The sequence below is a fragment of the Camelus dromedarius genome, chromosome 17 (assembly GCF_036321535.1).
Source record: "Camelus dromedarius isolate mCamDro1 chromosome 17, mCamDro1.pat, whole genome shotgun sequence".
Taxonomy (NCBI): Eukaryota; Metazoa; Chordata; class Mammalia; order Artiodactyla; family Camelidae; genus Camelus; species Camelus dromedarius.
In genome coordinates, this window is record NC_087452.1 from 36,695,978 (window position 1) to 36,716,944 (window position 20,967).

The 20,967-nt window shown below is 43.1% G+C and overlaps 1 protein-coding gene across 1 annotated transcript in view; it reads right to left on the reverse strand.

Moving 5' to 3' along the window:
• The window catches only part of LARS2 (leucyl-tRNA synthetase 2, mitochondrial), a 132,546-nt gene that overhangs the window by 16,287 nt on the left and 95,292 nt on the right, over positions 1 to 20,967 (reverse strand). The window contains 4 exon segments of the mRNA XM_064496639.1: positions 737 to 814; positions 2,417 to 2,586; positions 4,096 to 4,278; positions 6,661 to 6,761. Coding sequence (XP_064352709.1) covers positions 737 to 814; positions 2,417 to 2,586; positions 4,096 to 4,278; positions 6,661 to 6,761 — 532 coding nt within the window.

Genomic DNA, 20,967 nt, shown 5'->3' on the forward strand with positions numbered 1-20,967 from the left:
ATGCATATATATACATATATTCATTTTCATTGAAAATTGTCAAGTTTTATGTAGTTAAATCTAAATTTCTGCCATCATTCTTAAAAGCCTGGAGAGAGCTTCATTATAAGAAGCATTTGTGAATAGTTTTAATTCATAGTTTTTACTTTTTGTTGTCTAACTAGCTAATCGCTTGCCCAAGTTCCATCTGCTGACAAATCCTTTATCTGGCAAGAAAAATGACAGTCACATGTAGTAAGAAGATGAGTCTATACTGAAAAGGCTGATTTTTGTTTTCAGTGAGAATAAATCTGATCCACTTAGGTTAAACAACTGTAAACTGTTACGGAGGCCAAGGGAGAATTACAATTCATTCAGGAAATCAGGCAGAGGGGGCCACAGAAAAGAGCAGAGCTGGGAGAGAGGAGGCCTGAGTCTGGTCCTGGACATGTCACTCATCAATCAGAATGTCAGCTAACTTCCTTCCTTGTGCCTGGGTGTGGGTGTGCTCTTCTGTAGTATACGGGTGGTGGGGGGAGGGGGTGTGAACCAGACAATCTTGAAGAACACTCCACTATAATACTAGGTTGTGTTGAGGGAAAAATCTTCTTTAAGACAACAGAGTCACACCAAGGAGGTGACACTGTGATGCTGCTTTCAGTCTCCAACCCAGGACCCTTCAGGCCACCTCCCCACATGGCTGGAAGCCACCCTCCCTCCTCTGATACCAGTAAAAGAGCAGAGACAGCCCACCTACCGAGAGGGCACTGCTGAGTCCCATCAGATGAGAAATCGCCGAGTTCAGTGAGAAGTCCTCTGTGAAATGGGCAGTCACCTATTGGTAAAAGTTGAATTATTCACTTTCTTCAAAATTCCTTTAAGCTTTCCACAAAAGATTGAATTATCCAGAAAATGTGAAGCTAAATGAATGCAACTGAAGGTGTTTATAAATGTATTCACTATCTCAAAAAGTCACCATAATGTTTCGTTAGCACAAAGATTTAAAAAATCAAAGTCAATGTTATTTCCAACACTCAAGACTGCTCCTCTTCCCCCATATCTGGGACAGACAGGATGTCACTTCTCCGTGGTTACATGACTTTAATTCACAATGAAGATTATTGGTATATGGGACAAGGTTAGTTTTATATTTTCAAACATGGAGACAACATAACACAAATACAATTTGTCAGACTTTTCCTGTTTGTGTGCTTTTTTCAATTTTGACCATGGGCAAGGATGTAGAAAAATAACACATCCTTAAGATGTCAAGAGTTCCCAACTGGTTGAAATAACCCAATTCTATTATCTGACAGAATAGAAGAATTTGCCAAATCCAGAGAGAAAATATGTGGTATGAAAACAATCATTCAGGCATCACTCAGATCACTAAGTTCAATTCTGTGAGCTCTGTTTCTCCACACTAGAGTAGAGAGGATGGAAATAAAGCTGAAGAAGTGTCACCAAATGAGACCCTGCTGGACCCATGGCCACTGTTGATTATACAAACCAGAAGGGAAGCCCTGTTCCTTCAATGTCACCTGTTAGTAGAGATCAGAGAAGTGACATTCACTGACTTTGTAAGTTTGAATCAGCACATCTTAAAAAAAAACCCAAAAAAACTCAGCCTAAGAAGTATTTGGGAGTCTCTGGTACCCATTAAAAAATGGCTTCGGATTCCCTAAGTGCCTTCCTTCAAAGACGTATGACATTTTCCCACAAAGTTCTTAAAAAGGTGAATATCATGGTATTACAGAAGACTTCTAGGTGAAAAATTTTAAAGGATATTATCAGTGAAGAGTCTTTTTAAATGATTTAGACAATAATATACAATTCTCTAAGAAGGTACAATGAACCATTCATTTATTTGCAAAAATTAACCCACAATAACTCACATGAATATTGTGTAACAAAGTAACTGAGTGAGACGGTCCTTCAGAGGCTGAGTATCAGCAAACTCTGCTCAATTCCCCACTAGCTGTGTGACTTTCACAAGACATTTAACCTCTCTGTGCCCCAAGTCTGCCCCCGTCTGGAAGATGAGGAGGCTAAAGAAGAGAGTCTCTTCATGCCCCTTTCATGTTTTTATAACATATATAGGGTGTCATCAGTGTGGTATTAAATTTGGCTCTCTACCTAGATGTGCTAAATACAGAAACATGGAAAGTGGGCCGCTTCCTAAGATCCAGGATGGACAAATGGGAAGCATCATTAGAGGGAGTCATTTCCTGAGAGCACCCCTTTTCATGAGGACCTTTGCACTGTTGCTCCGCCTTGGTGAAGTACCCAAGCAGTAAGATCAATTAATCAAGGCAAGTGGGGCCACCGTAATCAGGAAGCAGGAAGACCCATCTTTGCCCACCGAAGGCAGGGTGAGCCTCACAGATCAGGAGGGCTCAGTGACAGACCACCCAGTGTCCCCCGGAAGGCCTCTGACCTGAGAGATGACTGAGTTCTTGTACTCCCACAGCTTCCTGGCTTCAGCTTTCTCCTCGTTACTCAACAGCTCAGGCCTGGGAACCTTCACAGAAACCCTGGCCTCGATGAATTGAGTTGCCAAGGACCACAGACGCTGCTGCCATCTCAGCACCCCGGGGAGCGCATCGGCTGAGGGTAACGTCAGTGAGTGAGAAGGAGAAAGAGAGACACATGAGCAGGATCGGTTTGGTCACACGTGAGACTGAAGAGACACTTCCCTGAGCCTGAGGGGTTTTTCCAAGGGCAGGGAGAACAGTCCCTCTGGGCTTCCAGTGTCTGGGAACTCAGCAGGAATGACTCTGTCATTTCTCATGGCCCCAGATATTCAGAGCACAGGACAACAGGGCTACTGAAAGTGCCCCCATCAACTGTCACTGGCTCACAATGAGCTTGGAAGCTTGAGCATGGGTGTGCATGATGGTACTGCCTCCTTGGTTAGGAAAGCCTGCTGTGACAAGTCCTTGGAACTAACACTGTGCTTGGAGGCAGGGTTGACTTACACTGCAAGCTCCCCATCTCACGTGGACAGGTAACACGTGGTGGCAGTGGTCAGCGGATCTGCATGGAGCCACACTGCTGCACAGCGTGAGGTGTTTTAACACAATCCCTGTCCTCACCAGCGCTGTGTGTATTACATCTTTCAGACACGTGCATCAAATCCAGAGGCTCATCTGATCTTCTGAAGAAGCTGAACAACTTCACCTGGTGGCCCTGGGTTGCTGGTCAAATTAGGGCCAGTTCTGGTCTTTTAGACTTTAGCCACAGACATTCTCAAGCCTGGATGCACAGCAGGACCTTCTGGAAGGCGTGTTAGAAACAGATTCCTGGAGCTGCTCCCACAGGGAGGGGTGGTGAACCTGCACCCGAGGGCCCCCAGGGATTCTAACGCAGTAAGTAGTTCCAGGACTGGCGTCTGTGACCCCTGCTCCAGACCACACTTCTCACCAGAAGTGGGTGCTGAACTAGACAGTGAGTCCAGGCATCTGACTTCTTCTCCTGTTAACACACTTGGGGCGGGCCACACGAAGGAAAACTGAAAGGCTGTTGGACAGCTTACTCTAGGGTATTCTGACACTGGAGATTATTTTCCTTCACCCTATTTTTAATCTAAATAACTCTGGAGGGATGAATCTCCCCGAGGGGGGCTCTGGAGGGCACTGGGGGTGACTGAAGAGGTCACAGGTGTCATCAGGACCAGGCCCCAAGTGGGGTTTTCTGGATTGGTGAGGGGCAATGGCACTATTCTGGAAAAAGCCTTCCAGGGTAGACCACAAGGCGATGGGCCTCCGTGGACCACCGTGGGCCTGAGAACCATGAAAGCCAAAGTGGGGTCCTCGTAGAACCTGCATCAGGACACCATAGATTCACTAAAGGCAGACTCCGGGCCCCACGCTAGGGGCGGGGTCAGCAGGAATCTGCAGTCACAATGAGCTCCCCCAGTGGTCTGAGGCTCGTTCCTTCTGAGAACACTGGCTTAGGAACTGTACCGGACGTTGGGCAAACCGCCACCTGCTTCATGGAGCTGATTCCTAGGACCCTCTACCACTGTCTGCAGCAAAGACACTGCCTTCCCAGAGTTCCTGCGGCCCCTGAAGGGGATCCCAAAGGAGGCAGGCCAGGAAGAGGAAGGCGACTTACTCTTCACATCCCACAAGATATCCTTCTCAGGAGGGGCGGCGAAAAGGATGTAGAGGCGGATGGTGTCGATGCCATACTGTTCCACCGCCTCCTCGGGGTCCACACCGTTGTGCTTGGATTTGCTCATCTTCTCCCAAGTCACGTCTAACTTCTCCCTCGTGCTTGCATGAACAGGAGCAGAGCCTAGACAGCAGAATAATGCATCAGCAGGATCAGAGTTGGTTCCACAGCAATATATTCAATAATACTGGGTGAGCAATTCAAAGTGTCCATTTGAAGACTCCCACTAGTTCACTTAACATGCCTCGTTCTCTCCCTGCAGATTACATTATAAAATGCTGCTTCTTTCATGAATATAGAGTACACACATGACGCCTATGCCAGCTTCTTCTCCATCACAAAGTAAGACAGAGCAACTTCTCTCCCTATAAAAAGTAAATTACTTATATACAAAAAAGGAATGTAGAAAAGGATAAGAAAGGTTCACATATTGCTCTTTCTTTGTGGACTCAGGGTCTCCTCTGGAAGCTGGCAGCCAACCAGTCAGGGTCTGAGAGCTCAAAGAGCCTGAGAGGTGACTTCACCGAAGGCCGGCTTCCCCTGTCCATGTTGAAGTCACCAGAACATGATCTTGCACCCTCGGGGCCCATGCAGTTAGCTCACTGGGCTCACACGAAATGTGGTTTCTCCTCCCCACTCACACACCATGGATCTAGGCAGTGCTGATGGAGGAGGCCTTCCACGGCCATGTTTGGATGAGGTGACCTTGCTAAGTGGGGACCAGGAAAAACATCTGACAAGGCTAAGCCTCTTTCTCAGGAATTGGAACTAAGAGACAGAAACTCTGTTCTGATGCTGTTGGGCACTGGAACCAGAAGGTCCTAAGGAGACGGGGCAAGATTTGGCACTGTAGCTGCCCAAGGTCGCTTGGTGAATTGAAATTAGGGAGAGCAGAACCCAAGCCTGGCAGAGGAAGAAAAGGGTAGAAGAACAGAGAGCAAAAGGAAGAGGAACTAGAGGCCCGAGAAAGACAGAGGAGAGGGAGTGGCCCAGTGGCTTCCTACGTGCTGTATTTCCTGCAGCTGGGTTTGGGTGATGTCCTGTAACCTTGTGCTAAACGTGCCTTTGGGTGGATTTCTGTTCTTTCCAGCTAAATATTCCCTGACTCCAATGGCAACCAAGGTCCCCGAGGGACCAGTGTATATACCTACAAGCCAACTCTTCATGAGAGGCACACCCATTAAGCAGATGGACGCCTTTCCCGGCTGATCCAAGTATGTACTCTCCCCCAGGGGGCAAGTCTGTGTGGGAAGGGACAAGATGTTCACAACACTGCCTGGCCCCATGACATCAGAGCAAAAGGGAGACTGAAGTCTCAGATGTTTCATTCAGGCTGCGGTAAGGCTCAGGGAACCATTGCCCCCTCTAACCCTTACCCCACGTCAGGGATGTGGCTGGACTTTACAGCACTGTTGTAAAAATTAGGAAAAAGGCATCTTCCTGAGCAAAGAAGTTGGCAGGCATGGCTCTGAAGTGTATGGTCTGGAGAGTGGCTGGACTTCAGGCCCTGCTCACCCCCTCGCTTGGCTGCCTTTGTGCAGTGCACAAACCGCACAGCCATATGGGGCAGCCCTGCCCATGACACAGAGAGCATTTCACCAACAGCTGAGTCAGGTGTCCCTGGATTTAGCTCCTTTCCCTCTGGTCTGTGTGGGAGAAGCACTGTCAATTTCTCCCATGGACTATGGTGACCCTTCCAAACCTTGAGAAGTTACTGCTTTAATTCGATAATTCCATTGACTGCTTCTACTTAAACCTTCCCTCTAGTGTTTGGCTTGGGAGGCTGCCTACCATGTCAGGGCTTGCTGGGTTTACCTAATTTCATCCATTACACACTGGTTATTCTAAATTTATTGGCCAGAGTTTTCACTGATGGGGGTTTTGCACAGCTGCCTTTCAGTCATCTAACATGTCATTTCTTTGTATGCTGGGCGCACATGATAAACCCTCGTCATGCCACCTAAAGATCCTGGACAATGAGTGAAACCAGAGTGGAAAGAAAAGGCCTGGGAAAGCTGGGAGAAGAGGAAGTCCAGGGAGTCAGCATGGACGGAGGCATTTGGCCAGGGAGTGCTAGACGGTGCTGCTCTGGGTGCTACGGAAGCAAGGAGAGTGGTGACCTCCGAGGGTCTGAAATGCCCCTCTAGAAACGCTGGGAGTGCCCCAGGCTTACAAGACTGTCTCTTGGGTCTGACGGCTCTGTCCCTGAGATGGGCTATCAGACACAGGCTAACACAGGAGGTGAAGCCAGAGCTGGCTCCATGACACATACAAACGAAAACTCTTCCAGAAGCTGAACTGACACCCGGGCTGGATGGGGCGGCGCTGAGGGGCAGCCAGTCCGAGCCCCTGCTTCAGAGGGCACTGGCCCAGAGCAAGCGGAGGCTTCGAGACCACAAGGCTGAAGGGTCGCTCTCCGGCATTCCCATCCAGCTAGGGCCCGGCAGCACATGCCTGCTCAGTTCTCTGCAAGCACCCGGGTGGGGCCAGGTGGGCCATTCTCACCTGTGAGATCCACCTCCTCTCGCTGTAGATACTGTCCAGATGGTAGGCGGAATGTCTGCCCCTTGATAAGGCCTTGGGCCAGCAGCTTATGAAAAGGCTCTCTGACGAAAGATAACAGGGAAAGAAAATTGGTGGGGTAAGCACTTGAAGCATCCAGAAAACAGCAGGACACACCTTACCAGCCGATGGGTAGTGATAACTGCCCTTTGTGAAAACAGACAGGCTGACCAGTGCCACTTGTAAACCCAACTTGAACAAACAGTTCTTTATAAATAAGTGATAAGGAAATTAAGTCAAATCAGCAGAAATTAACTACTTTTTGATGTGGCGAAGTGGAAAGGACACAAGGCCTCAGATCTGAAGTTCTGTGCCGCTTCTCAATGACTTTTATGAGCCAAGGCAAGTCACTAACTTGCTCAGAGCATCAGTCTGCTCATCTGTAAAATGGGGAAGATAAACCTCAAAGGATTGTGGGGAGGATTAAATGAAGTGACCACATGAAAACACTTGTACATTTTAAAGGACCACACAAACGTCAGTTATGTTGAGCATGGTATAAAGAAGGACTCAGGAGGCACAGAGAGGCTTGCGTTTGGGGTTTTGTTCAATATTATTTCTTCCTCCCTCACCTTTGATACAGTGCCCACTTACATTCTTCGTAAAATTTTAAAATCACACAAATTATACATGAATATACACTTTCTGTTCAAATTCAAACACCCCAGCTCCAGCCTTCCTAAGCCTATTCTCCTCTGACAAGGCTCTTATTATTGGTCTATACAGATCTATTTCATTTTAAAATAGCTATCTAGTGTTTGACATATGGGTGGATTATAATTTATTTATAGTGCCTGGCTTTATAAAAGTAGTGTTAGTCACACCCTTACTGGCTGAATAGTGATATATAAATGTTTAACTAAATTTAATATCTGCCAAATGCAGTTACAGGCACCACATTTCCCTTAAGAGGACAAGCAGAGGTTGACCCTCATACTGAGATCACTTTATTTCAGATTTGAAATTGTTTTGAAGCATGTGAGCAAGAGCTATCCCAAACTCAAAGGACGATTTGTGGAGACATCTGCTGAAAGCGGGCACGTACTTCACGTGTATAAAGCAGCAGGGGGAGCGTCTGAGCTGGGGGGACAGAGTGACATTCTCCACCAGCATCACTCCCGTGCGGCACACCTTTCCGTGTACAAACTTACACGGAGTGGCTTTTATTTAGAGGCTCAAAACCCCAACAGCCTCCAAGAGGCCAAGCAGACCCCAAACCTAGCTCTAGTGACGGAGGTAGATGGAACTGGCTTTCTTAATTTAATAGAGTCTCATTTCACGCGTGAGGCTGTCTAACTTAGATAAATCCTGATACTCGGTAAGGCCTCTGGACAGGCCCCGGATTTGTACACTGGGCAGCCCCTGTCAGGGTGACTGTGTGGACAGAGGTGGATTAAAGGAAACTTTCTAGTGGATTCAGGGGGTGGGGTGGAACAAAGACATCGACTGGGAAAGAGATAAAGGGCAGCTAGAAAAAAGGATTTCCGGCCTTCATATTTTAAAATTTTATTATGAGTGTGTGTATGCATATGTGGGGGATGTGTGAGTTTGGTGGTGTGTGTGTGGGGTGTTTTCCAAGGTGGAAACACATTCTATACATTTAACATTCAAATGGAAATGTAACACCTATTTTTGAAACCTCATTCAAGTTATTCAATGGCACAGGGCCCATCCAACATGGTACCGTGTTAACTTGGAAGAAGTTCCACGTGTGTATACATACAAAAACAGTCACCCCATTGCTCTGGCTCTAAAATCAATCTTAGTAGTAAGCTCTTTTGAGACATAAAACTGCCTTTCTTCTACCTCCAAGACATTCCAACAGCAAGGTCACAACCAGCACCATGACGTCCTTTTGTGCCATGTCCCAGCAAGAGTTCCAGAAAGTGTGGGTGACAGAAAGATATGAAAAATGATTTAAAAATACAACGCACTTGGATCTTACACTTCATTTTATTTTATTTAATTAATTTATTTACATGTTAGTGGAGGTACTCGGGATTGAACCCAGTACCTTGTGCAAGCTAAGCACGTACTCTACCACCGAGCTATACCCACTCCCCCTTACACTGCATTTTAATACGGAAGCACCTAGAAGGGGGAGCAATGGTGTCTGTGATCCCCATTTTCCAGGAACACTGGCACAGACACCATAAGGAACCTTATGTCCTCGGGCTACACAAGCCATACCCAGGGCAGGCTGGGGTTTTGATGCCTTAAGGACTCAAGTGTGCATTTTCCTCAGGAAGTTCAGGAAACGGTTCCCTACAGACCGAGCATCCAGTTTTCTCTCTGACCAGACCTGTCTACCTTCCTGGCCTCCCCACTAACACTGAAACGTCCGTGCTCCCCACAGAGGTCACATGACACCTGGCTGCTCCCAGAACACTGTGCTCCCCAGGACTCGGTAGGAATGCCCATCTCAGCCTGGGTTCCCACTCTTCACAACTGAGCTCAGGCATGCCCTTGTCCGGTGGCCATCCCTGCCCTCTGCACGCAGCTCCAGACCCTCCTGTGTGCCCCATGGTGTCCAGAACCATCTCTGTCTTCCATCCGATTTGAGGTGGCACCTGGATTTTAACTTCATTCCAGAAATACAGTTTTAAATACAATACGGTTTTAAAACAGAAGGTGAAAATCGTATGGGTGCTTCTTATTGGGCAGGGGAAGAGCCTGGATACAAATACATTTAAAAGCACAAATCAAACTGAGCAAGTGTTTTACCCAGAAGGGCTGCCTCTTCCAGCCCCCCGTAGTGCCTTCACTGGGCATCGGTGGGCTCGACAGGGTGGACATTTTTGAGCACCAGTTCATCTTTTAGGAATCTTCCTCAAATAATTTTACATGCTACTGCCTAACACAAAAGAGATGGACTGTAACCTTGTCCCCGCCGTGCTCGTTGCCAGGAGGATGGATTTGCTGTTACCGTCTCAGGCTCTAGTGTCCCTGTACCAGTTTTTGAGATTTTCTTCCTTGCCTCTCACTGTGAGTACATGGCTTTGGTCACACTTGAGAGAAAGAAAAAAATGTCTTTGGGATTGAAGGAGGGGAGGAGTAACCTGGATCCCAAACATATAGAATAGTAGGCTGATCAGCAGTGTTTTGCTTCCATTTGCTTTCAGAAGGGGCGGGGGCAGAAACTAGGATCCATCCCCGCAGTTTATCAAGTGGCACAATGCCGCCCCCTTCTGGGAATGGGGGGAATTGCAATCTGCCAGAATCTGACCCAAACTTCAGCCTTTCTGCCTAAGGCCGCACTCCTCAGGCCTCATCTTTTACAACTCCCTTGCCTTTTCTCTCTTTTTTAAAGTAAATTTTTATAGTTTTTGTGGTGGGGGGAGGTCATTAGGTTTATTTATTTACTTTTTAATGGAGGTTCTGGGCATTGAATCCAGGACCTCGTGCATGCTAAGCAGGCACTCTATCCCTAAGCTATACCCTCCCCTCCCTGCAAAGAAAACTTTTAAATGAAATAAAGCACCACATACTGAAAAGCATATAAATCCTATGGGTAAAAATTGAGGAATTTTCACAACATAAGCACACCTGTGTAACCAGCATCCAGGTCAATGGCCAGAATGTGACCCACTGCCTAAAGCCTGCCTCCTGCCACTTCCAGGCACATCTCCCCACTGTGGGTGCCCCTAGCCTGGCCGCTAACATCATGGATCAGTGCTGCCTGTTTCAGAACCACTTCTAACCCTTTCAGAGTGCAGGATCTCAGAGGAGAGTCCAAACTGGAGGCCCCCCAAGAATGGCAGGTGTTCCCTGTCAGATAGCAACACACCCAAAACAAGGCCTGCTAGCTAAACAAGTCCTAATTAATCTCTGAGAGTTAGCAACGACACAACTCGATAGCTGAAGCCCAGGGTTGCAGTACAGTTGCCGGCAGGGATGGCCAGCGTGGCAGGGGTGGGGGTGGGGGAGGGGGGTGTTATCTATAGCAGGGATGGGGAGACTTGGCCTGACTGCCCTGGGGCCCTCGCCCACCACCACCCCGGCATCACTGATCCACTGCTGCACTTCCTGGTGGATTCAGATGAGCCTCAGAACTCTTCTCAGAAAGCAGAGTTATCACGTGAGATCTATCATTTATTTATTAGCAGGTATTTACTGGGTGTTTACCATCTGTTTGGCATTGGGCACATCATGGTGGGCAAAGCAATCCCTGCTCTCAGCGAGCCAGCCTGCCTGCTATCACTGAACAAACCAATGACCTACCACTCACAGAGCAGTGAGGAAGGAAGAGGTCCAGTCAGATCTGAAGATCAACTCCTTCCCATTAAATCCAAAGTACTCAGCTTGGCCGTCAAAGATTTCTCTCCCTCCCTTTTCACTTCCTTCGCTCTTCCTACATGTTACCCATACTCGCTTCCATGTCCCCACTCACACTGTTCCCTGAAGTGTGACCCAAATGGCCCATTTGTCAAAAGTCTACTCCTCACTTTCAGGCTCAACTCAAAAGCCATCTCCACTGGGAAAGTGTTTCAGACCCTCCTGGGGGGAATCAGATGCTCTTTCCTTGTTGCTGCATCCAATGTGGTGCCTGTAACTGCATGTGGCAGACATTAAATTCTGTTGTGTGTTCAGGTGAGTTGCTTTGCTGCCTGTCTTCCTCCTGTGAGGAAGCAGGAGGAGGAAAATCTTTGAAGATCCCTTCCAGTGCCTAATTTATAGTAGATGCTCAATGAATGCTAATTGGTTTGGGCTAGACCAAGTTAGACTTAACTCATCTCCTCTGAATGAGGAGTCACACTTGTTTATTCATTCATCACCTATTTGAGCGACAACTGGGTACAGAGCGCTCTGCAATTTATCAAAGAGCTTACAGTACACTAGGCAGCCCAAGACATGCTCATAAATCACCACCACCTCCACAAGGAGGAGGCACTAAGTGTGACACGGAGGTGCACAGTGCCTGGGAATGAGGGACAGGGGACATCAAGGGCCCTGCTGGACCTGGAGCCCAGTCCTGATGGAGCAGAGGTCACATCACATTGCCAACTTCATTAGTCAGACTCACAACAGTGTAATTAATGCATTTTCCACTTGTCTATTCATTCATTCATTCACTCAACAAATGGTACTTGGGAGCAAACTTGTATAAGCAACTGAGTAATTCATGCATCATAATGACTGTGTGTAGCAGCGAGCTCTATGACAAAGTGAAAAATCTGTAACTCTAAACCACAAACCCCTTCTGAGTCTGAAACCATCAAAGGTGGAGGTGTTATGCAGGGCCTCTGCCTTGAGGAAGGCCTGAATGGTTTCATTTTCATGCATACAAATGTGCGCTCTTTTCTCTGAGTCAGCTTTCTTCTTACTCCTTCACTACCATCCCAAGGGATGGATTACATTTGTTTGCACTGCAGCACAGCTATATGCAGGCAGAATGATGAAAAGTGATGGGACCGTCAGTGTTTCCTCGATAGTGGCGACTGCCCTAATTCAGAAATTATAACAGTTAATACCTGCTGGTCATTGAAAGGCATCTTTGTTCAAGGAAGGAAGGAAAGAAGTAAGGGAGGGAGGAGGATTACTGACTATTAGGATAAAGAAGGAATTTCAGAACATAGATTGATGGCCTATTTCAAGCACCCTTATCAAAATCACCGCATACAGGACTGTATCAACCAAGATGTGGCTAAAAGAATCAGGGTTCATCAGAGCCCCAACTAGTCACTGCAGATGACCCTTCCCCACTTACAAAGTCCTGGACAGCCTGTGACCCAGGCTCCTGCCTGGTCGGACAGCTACTATGTAGATTTGAAAAGAAGAAAACAGAAATCCGTGGATCCCTGAAAATAGTCTCTCACTTGGATTTTTCAGACTAAATTCACCTGGCTCTTCTTCCTTGCCCTTCCAGGACCATCATGTTCACATAATTACCACTTTCCAAGTATCAAGCCATGACTCATCCTTAAAATGTCACTGTTTCTATTTCCCAGCAGCCAGCCAGGGGCACGGAAGAAAGCCTTATTAATACAGCAAGACTCAGGTAAGGCTTCTCCTTCCTTCCTTTCCGTTTCCCCAAGAGTTCCGTTTCTGGTGTGATCAGAGAAATAGGGAAAAGCTCCATGGACCATGGACAGCAGGTGGCAGATAACCCAGGAGCAGCAGCTTCTGACGCCACCCCTCTTTGTTGGCTGCAAACTGCAGGGAGAATTTCAATTCAGGGAATTTAGCGTCTCTCTGAGTTGTGTGAAAGAGGAAGAACAAAAGCAGACCAGACTCCGCGTTACAGCTGTCTCCCACAAAGGGAGAGAGAAGGCTTCCTGACCCCATGTCCGTGCAGATGAGCAGACACGTTCCCCCACTGAAAGCGCCCCCTGTGGCTTCCAGCCTCGCGCTGAGGACCAGCCAGGCTGGTGCCAATCCCACACTCACGAATCGCACTGGGAGGCCCAGCGCACTCCCCTGCTTCAGAATATAAACCGTAAATGATTGCGCTTTATTTTCCGTTACAAAATTGCACAATCATTGTAAAACATCTGGAAAAAATCAGAAATGCATGAAAAAATAATAAAATCATCAACAAGCTCATCATCCCGAGAAAACTAGTGTTACCGCGCTGACGTAAGTTATTCTTGTCTCTTCTCTTGCTTTGTGTATGTGTGTGGGTGTGCGGGTACTTAGAAAGACAGAGACAATCAGACTGCATCTACAGTTTTATATCTTGCTTTTTTCCCTTCGCATTACTTCAGATGCATTTCTCCGTGTCAGTCAACACTCTTTGCAATGTAATTTTAAAATGTACAAGAGTCCTCCATATAGATATAGGGCTATACTCTGCCCTTTCTCAGCATTTTAGGGTATTTAGGTTGTATTCAAATTTTGAGCTACTTGAAATAATACTTGCCCTATCACTTTGGTGTATAAGTTTGCATTTCTGATTATTCCCTTAGGATAGATATCTAGAAGTGCAATTAGTGTGTCCAGAAGTGTGATTGTTTTTTTTAAATTGAAGTATAGCTGGTATACAATGTTGTATTAGTTTCTGGTGTACAGCATAGTGATTCAGTTATACACTTATATATATTCTTTTTCATATTCTTTGTCATTATGGGTTATTACAAGATATTGAATATAGTTCCCTATGCTACATAGTAGAACACTGTTATTTATCTATTTTATATGTAGTAGTATCAGCAAATCCCAAATTCCTAATTTATCCCTCCCCCACCCTTTCTTCTTTGGTAACCATAAGTCTGTTTTCCATATTTGTGAGTCCGTTTCTATTCTGTAAATAAGTCCATTTGTGTCATTTTTCTTAGATTCCACATATAAGTGATATCATGTTATTTGTCTTTCTCTATCTGACTTATTTCACTTTGTACGATAATCTCTAGATCCATCCATGTTGCTGCAAATGGCATTATTCCATTCTTTTTTATGGCTGAGTAACATTCTATCATATATATACCCCACAACTTCTTCCTCCAGTCATCATAGTCAGTAGACATTTAAGTTGCTTCCATGTCTTGGCTATTGTATACAGTGCTGCTATGAACATTGAGGTCCATGTATCTTTTCTCATTAGAGTTCCCTCTTGATACATGCCCAGGAGTGGGATTGCTGAATCATATAGTAAGTCTATTTTTAATCTTTTGAGGAATCTCCATACTGTTTTCCAAAATGGCTGCACCAAACTACATTCCCATCAGCAGTGTAGAAGGATTCCCTTTTCTCCCAAAAGTGTGTCCATTTTTAAGTATCAGTATATATTGCCAAAATGCTTTTCATAAAGGTTGTTCCCAACTGCCTTGTAGTTTATAACACAGCTGCCCTGATTGGGATGCTACATGGAAAATGTTACCTCACTGCTGTTTAACTGTATTTCTTTTGCTGCCAGTGAGATAAACATTTTATGGTATGTTTTTGACCACTTGTATATCTTCTTTTGCAAGTTTCCTGTTGACATCAATTCCAGCTTAATCATCAACCTGGTGTTTCAAACACATAATAAAGGCATCTGCTGTTCCATGTGATGGCCCACCCAACCTGGAGACCAGCTTCTTATGTTTAACTTTTGGGGGGTGGGGGGTGGGGCTAGGTTAACTAATTAATTAATTAATTAATTTTTTGATGTAGGTACTGGGAATTGAACCCAGGACCTCATGCATGCTAAGCATGCACTCTACCACTGAGCTATACCCTCCCCACTGAGACCAGCTTCTTATAAATAGTTAAGAGACTTTCTGAATGTTTAAGCTGCAGACCTAAATGTGCAAGTGCTGAAAGAAGGGGCCAGGACTCTTTTAGGAAATAGTAGAGATTATTAGATCCACATATGCCTTTACTTTTTGTATCTAAGGACATCTAACCAGAATCGTCGAGTAAAAAGGGTGCTCAGAGGTGTCTGAATCCCTAACCTCCGAGGCCACTGAGAACCCAAAGTGTTAGATCTCTTGTCCACATTGCTAATTACAGGCCCAACTGAGCGTGGGACAGAGGTCTTTGGACTCCCGGTACAGAGCTACTACTTGAGACAGTGGCCAAGGGGCTAAGAAATGAAAACAAAAATAGAACAGCTGTAGTCTTAAATCTCTCCTGAAATGACAATGCTAATCAAAAGGAATACAGAAATCAACATAAAATTCCAGTTTACACACATTTCAGGAAAAATAGCTAATAAAGAGAAATACACATGTGGTTGACAGTTCTCAATTTTTCCTCCAGGCCAACTTGATAACATTGTTTGAAGGTTTTAAAAAATTTCTAACCAGAGAGTTCTGAATTACTTATCACAGAAAGTGGGTGATTTTTATTTCATTTGAGGCTGACTGGTTTACCAAAACACCTCCGATAAAGAGGTCACGCTCAGAGAGAGTTTTTAGAGTCTGTCTCCCTGATGAGATTTAACAGGAATAATTCTGACAACTATGCTGAGAAACAGAGATAAGATGATTCTGCACCTTCTTCAAAAAGGTCAGACTCTTGAGGACTTAAAATAAATTTTCCTCTTTTTGGTGGGGGGGCAGGAGGGCATAGAATCTTACCATCTTGTCAAGAATTTAAAAAAATATATCACATAGGTATATTTCCATTTATCGCATAGAGCTATCCCTTACAGTTGACGGCAAAGCAAATTCCAGGTGTACCTCAAGGCTTTGCAAACTGGAAATTCATCTGAATAGAAACAAGTCATAACCAAAACTGTAATTTTAAAATTATACTGGAATGCTCCAACCTTTTTTTCTCCTTGACTACAGTTTGAAGACACTGTCAAGAAGTCAGGAAAGTAGCCAGGGCCTTCTCTATATCTCAAAATAGTTAGCCATTGAATACTTTATGGATTCACTCATTACTTCTACAAATAATTATTCCAACGATGAGAAATGTGCCCTATGGTTAAGGAGCCAAAAATCATTTATGGTCTTTGTTTCCACACCTATCTGAGAAGGATATATTTCTCATGTTTTATTTGGTCTTTGAAATAAACCTCTAACCAATTCTCCTACCTCAAGGAGAACATTTCCTTTGAGGAACACAAACTTTTATCTTTTGATATCAAGGGGTTAAACTCAACTTAAACAAATATTCACTGAAAATGTACCGCAATTCCTTAGATTGTGACAGTAACAGGACTCAATTTCCATCTTTGAGGGTAACTTTTATCTAGTGAGATAAAGCTTCCATAGAGAAGAAATGGTAAACTCTATAACCCAAGGTTCCACATCTGTGGATTCACCAAACTGCAGATCAAAGATATTTGGAAAAATACAGAAATAAACCCACACATTCATAGTCAATTAATCTATGACAAAGGAGGCAAGAATATACAATGGAGAAAAGACAGTCTCTTCAATAAGCGGTGCTGGGAAAACTGGACAGTTACATGTAAAAGAATGAAATTAAAACTTTCTCTAACATCACATACAAAAATAAACTGAAAATGGATTAAAGACCTAAATGTAAGACAGGAAACCATAAAACTCCTAGAGAAAAACATAAGCGGAACACTCTTTGACATAAATCATAGCAATATTTTTTTGGCTCTGTCTTCTAAAGCAAAGGAAACAAAAGCAAAAATAAACAAATGGGACCTAATTAAACTTAAAAACTTTTGTACAGCAAAGGAAACCATCAGCAAAATGAAAAGACAACCTACTGAATGTGAGAAAATATTTGCAAATGATATGATCAATAAGGGATTAATACCAACATATATAAACAGCTCACACAACTCAACATCAAAAAAACCAAACTAGATTAAAAGGTGTGCAGAAGAACTGAACAGACATTTTCTCAAAGAGGAAATGCAGATGGCCCACAAGAACATGAAAAGTTGCTCAACGTCGCTAATATCAGGGAAATGCAAATCAAAACTACAATGAGATATCACCTCACACCTGTGAGAATGGTTATTGTCAAAAAGAACACAAATAACAAATTTGGCAAGGATGTGGAGAAAAGGGAATCCGTGCACACTATTGGTGGGAACTGTGCAGCCACTGTGGAAAACAGTATGGAGGTTTCTCAAAAAACTAAAAATGGAACTACCATAATGATCCAGTAAATCTATTCTTGGGTATATATCTGAAAAAAAAAAAAAAAACCGAAAACATTAATTCAAAAAGATACATGCACTCCAATGTTCACAGTAGCATTATTTACAATTGCCAAGATCCGGAAGTAACCTAAGTGTTCATCAACAAATGAATGGATAAGGAAGATGTGGAATACAATGGAATACTACTCGCCTTAAAAAAGAGCAAAAATTTGCCATTTGCAGCAACACAGATGGACTTGGAGGGCATTATGCTACGTGAAATAAGCCAGAGTAAAACAAATACTGTGTAACACTTACATGTGGAATCTAAAAAATACAACAAACTAGTTAATATAACAAAAAAGAAGCAGACTGACAGATATAGAGAACAAACTAGTGTTTACCAGTGGGGAGAGGGAAGCAGAGAGAGACAGGATAGGGACAGGGGATTAAGAGGTACAAACTATTAGGGATAAAATAAGCTACAAAGATATATTGTATAACACAGGGAATGTAGCCAATATTTTATAACTATACATGAATGTAACCTTTAAAAATTGTGAATCACTATGTTGTACACTGGAAGCTTATATAATATGGCATATCAGCTACACCTCAATAAATTTTTTTTAAATTCTAGAAAGTTCCAAAAAGTAAAATTTGAATTTGTCCAAGTAGGCAACTATTTACATAGCATTTATATTATATTCATAATTATTTTCATAGCACTTATATTGTATGAAGTATTGTAAGTAATCTAGAGATGATTTAAAGTGCACATTGGATGTGCCTGGGTTACATGCACACATTGTACCAGTTTATATAAGGGACCTGAGCATCCTTGGAGTTTGGTGTCCACAGCGGGTCCTGGAACCAATCAATATCCAGGGATGATTGTAATTTACTTATCTGAAGATAAATGCTGTTAGTGTGTTTAGTGTCCTTCTGATGCAGGTCAGTTTATTTTTATAGAAGAAGGTCCCTGGTATTAATGAGAAGAAAATTATTTTAAGTATTTAATTTATATATCTTAAATTGACTTTCTGTCCAGTAGACATTTATCTGTTGTGCAGGCACAGAGGGAAGGAGCAAGTCTGAGGGTGGGGTGAAGGCAGGAAGCTTTCAGTGTGCTGCATTTTAATGAGACTGTATTTTCGTCTGCATTAGGGAGTTTTTTTTAAAGTAATGTATTTTTATCTATCCAGATTTTTAAAACACATATCCTTTGACTTAGCATTCCCTGGTCAGGACTTGAGCCTTAGAGATATGATCCCAGGCAGCTGCCAAGAATACAGATAAGGAGAGATACTGGATTTTATTTTTTCCTAATAGCAATTGGAAAAGTAGGTAGCTGCTTAAATAAATTATGCTATATCCATATGACAAAATACTATGCATAAATTAAAAAGAATGGGAGATTTGTATATGCTGATGTGGAATGATCACTAAGATACACTATTAACACAAAAAAGCAAAAGACGAAGATGTAATATATGTAACATTTTAAAATGAGTATATCAAAAGAAACATGGAGATATGCAAAATAGTCCTCTGGAAGAAATCAAAAGAAACTTTTAACAGGTTGTGAAAAAGGGTAGAGAATGGGGTGCAGGGAAGGAGTTTTCAATATTCACTTTCTGTGTAGTTAAAAATTTTTGATCTTAGACATGTATTACTTTATTGTTATTTTTTAAATTGTTAACATGAGTTTATGTGGACATAACTCCCTTGGAGTTATGGAGATAATCATACATTCTTTCTCCCTTTAGAATAATTAAAAAATACTCTAAAGGACATTGTATCTAAAAAACCAAAAAACAAACACAGCAAAAACTGAAAAAAATTCGTTATTATGCAGTATGGCAGACAAGAGAGCCTGAATTACTGTCCCAATGAGAAACAAGTGAAAAGGCCAGATAAAGATTTAAAAAAAACCCCAAAAACATTTTAAATGTGTCATTGAGCAAGCAAATTTTAAGAAATGAGGTAAAAATAAATGTTTTTTCAGACAAATAAGAACTAATAGATAGATCTTCACTAAAGAACGTAAGAGATATTCTAAAGTATGTATTTCAGATAAAAGGGAAATTATTTCAGATGTTAAGGTCAGAGATGAAAGTAGAATGAGAAGGTATTAGTACATCTATAGATTCAAAGCAATTCCAATTAAATCCCAACAGATAGTTTTGTGGAATTTAACCAGCTGAATCCGACATTTACATGGAAGAACAAAGGCCCAGTTATAGCCAAGATATTCCTAAAGAACAAAATAGGAGGACTTCCTTTACTGGGTATTAAGACTTGTAAAATTAAAATTAAAACTCCAATGTATGGAATAAAGACCCTATAAATAGTCTTTTGCATATATATGAAAACTTGATTTATAATGCAGAGGGCACTACAGATCAGTGCGGAAATGGGTGGACTGTTCCAGCAAAGGTGCTAAAGACACTAAAAGCAACAGTCATTAAGGCAAAGATTATTAAAATTTACTACACTAAATTAAGAGTTCCTCTTCATCAAAAGATACCATAAAAATAAGACAGGCTAAGAACTAGGAAAAAATATTGCAATACACATAGCTGAAAAGGATTAGCATCCAGAATATTTATAGAATTCCTACAACCAATAAAAGACAGCTCAAAAGAAACACAGGCAAAGGACACCAACAGGGATTCAATGGAAGAAGAATCACAGAGGTCCGTAAACATATTAAAAATACGCCAAGCTTCTTTAAGTAAGCAGTGTCTTTACATTCAAATTTAACTCTCAAAGTGATTCATTATATAACTACCAGTTTGATGAAATTTTTAAAATTGGATGGTACAGTCACTCTGTCTTTATGATCAGCGGTTAGTTGAATCTGTTGAGTGTGGAACCCATCCCTGTGGATGCCGAGGGATGACTGTACTACATGTTCTACTGACGAAGATGCAGAGCAACAGGAAGCCTCACCTCTGCTAGTGCGAGCGTAGGTTTATATAACCAACATGGAAACCAGGTGGATGTTCCTTAGTGACGTGGAACACATGCATATCCTGTGATTCAGCAATCCTACTGCAGGGACACACCTAGAGAACTGCTGACAGGTGTATGTCAGGGGACGTGTACAAGGATGCTCAGAGCACTTTTGTTCATAAATGCACAAGACAACCCACAGACCATTAATGGTGGTGTGGACATAAACTGAGCTCTGTATCAGAAATTCCATTCCGTATAACAGAATACCAGATGGCAGTGAAATGGGAACGAAACAGAACTCCAAGCAGCAACATGACGAATCCTCAGAAATGCTGAGCAAGGGAAGAGAGGATATGTGAAATATGACTCGATTTCTATAAAGTTCAAGCACACGAAACTAACCAACACATATTGTTTAAAAACATATACAGAGGTAACAAATTTAAGGAAAGCAAGAAAATAATAATTTAAAATTCAGGATATGGGTTAGTGGCAGGGAGGGGTGGTGGCGTATGGAGAGGGTGATCTGATTGGAGAGGGGGTACCCTGGGCATCTAAGGGACCTGGAACACCCTAGTCTTGGGGGGGGTGCACGGATGTTCATTTTAACTTTTAAAGTGTATAATACATTAAATACATATCATATATGTATGTGTATACATATATGTGATGTACTTCATGGGGAAAAAGCACACACACAACTTTCTGAACATTATGGGGGGACTAGATTATGACCAACAGGAACAGAATTTATGAATGGATTTACAATGTGGTTCCTTAGCTTTCAATCCATTATA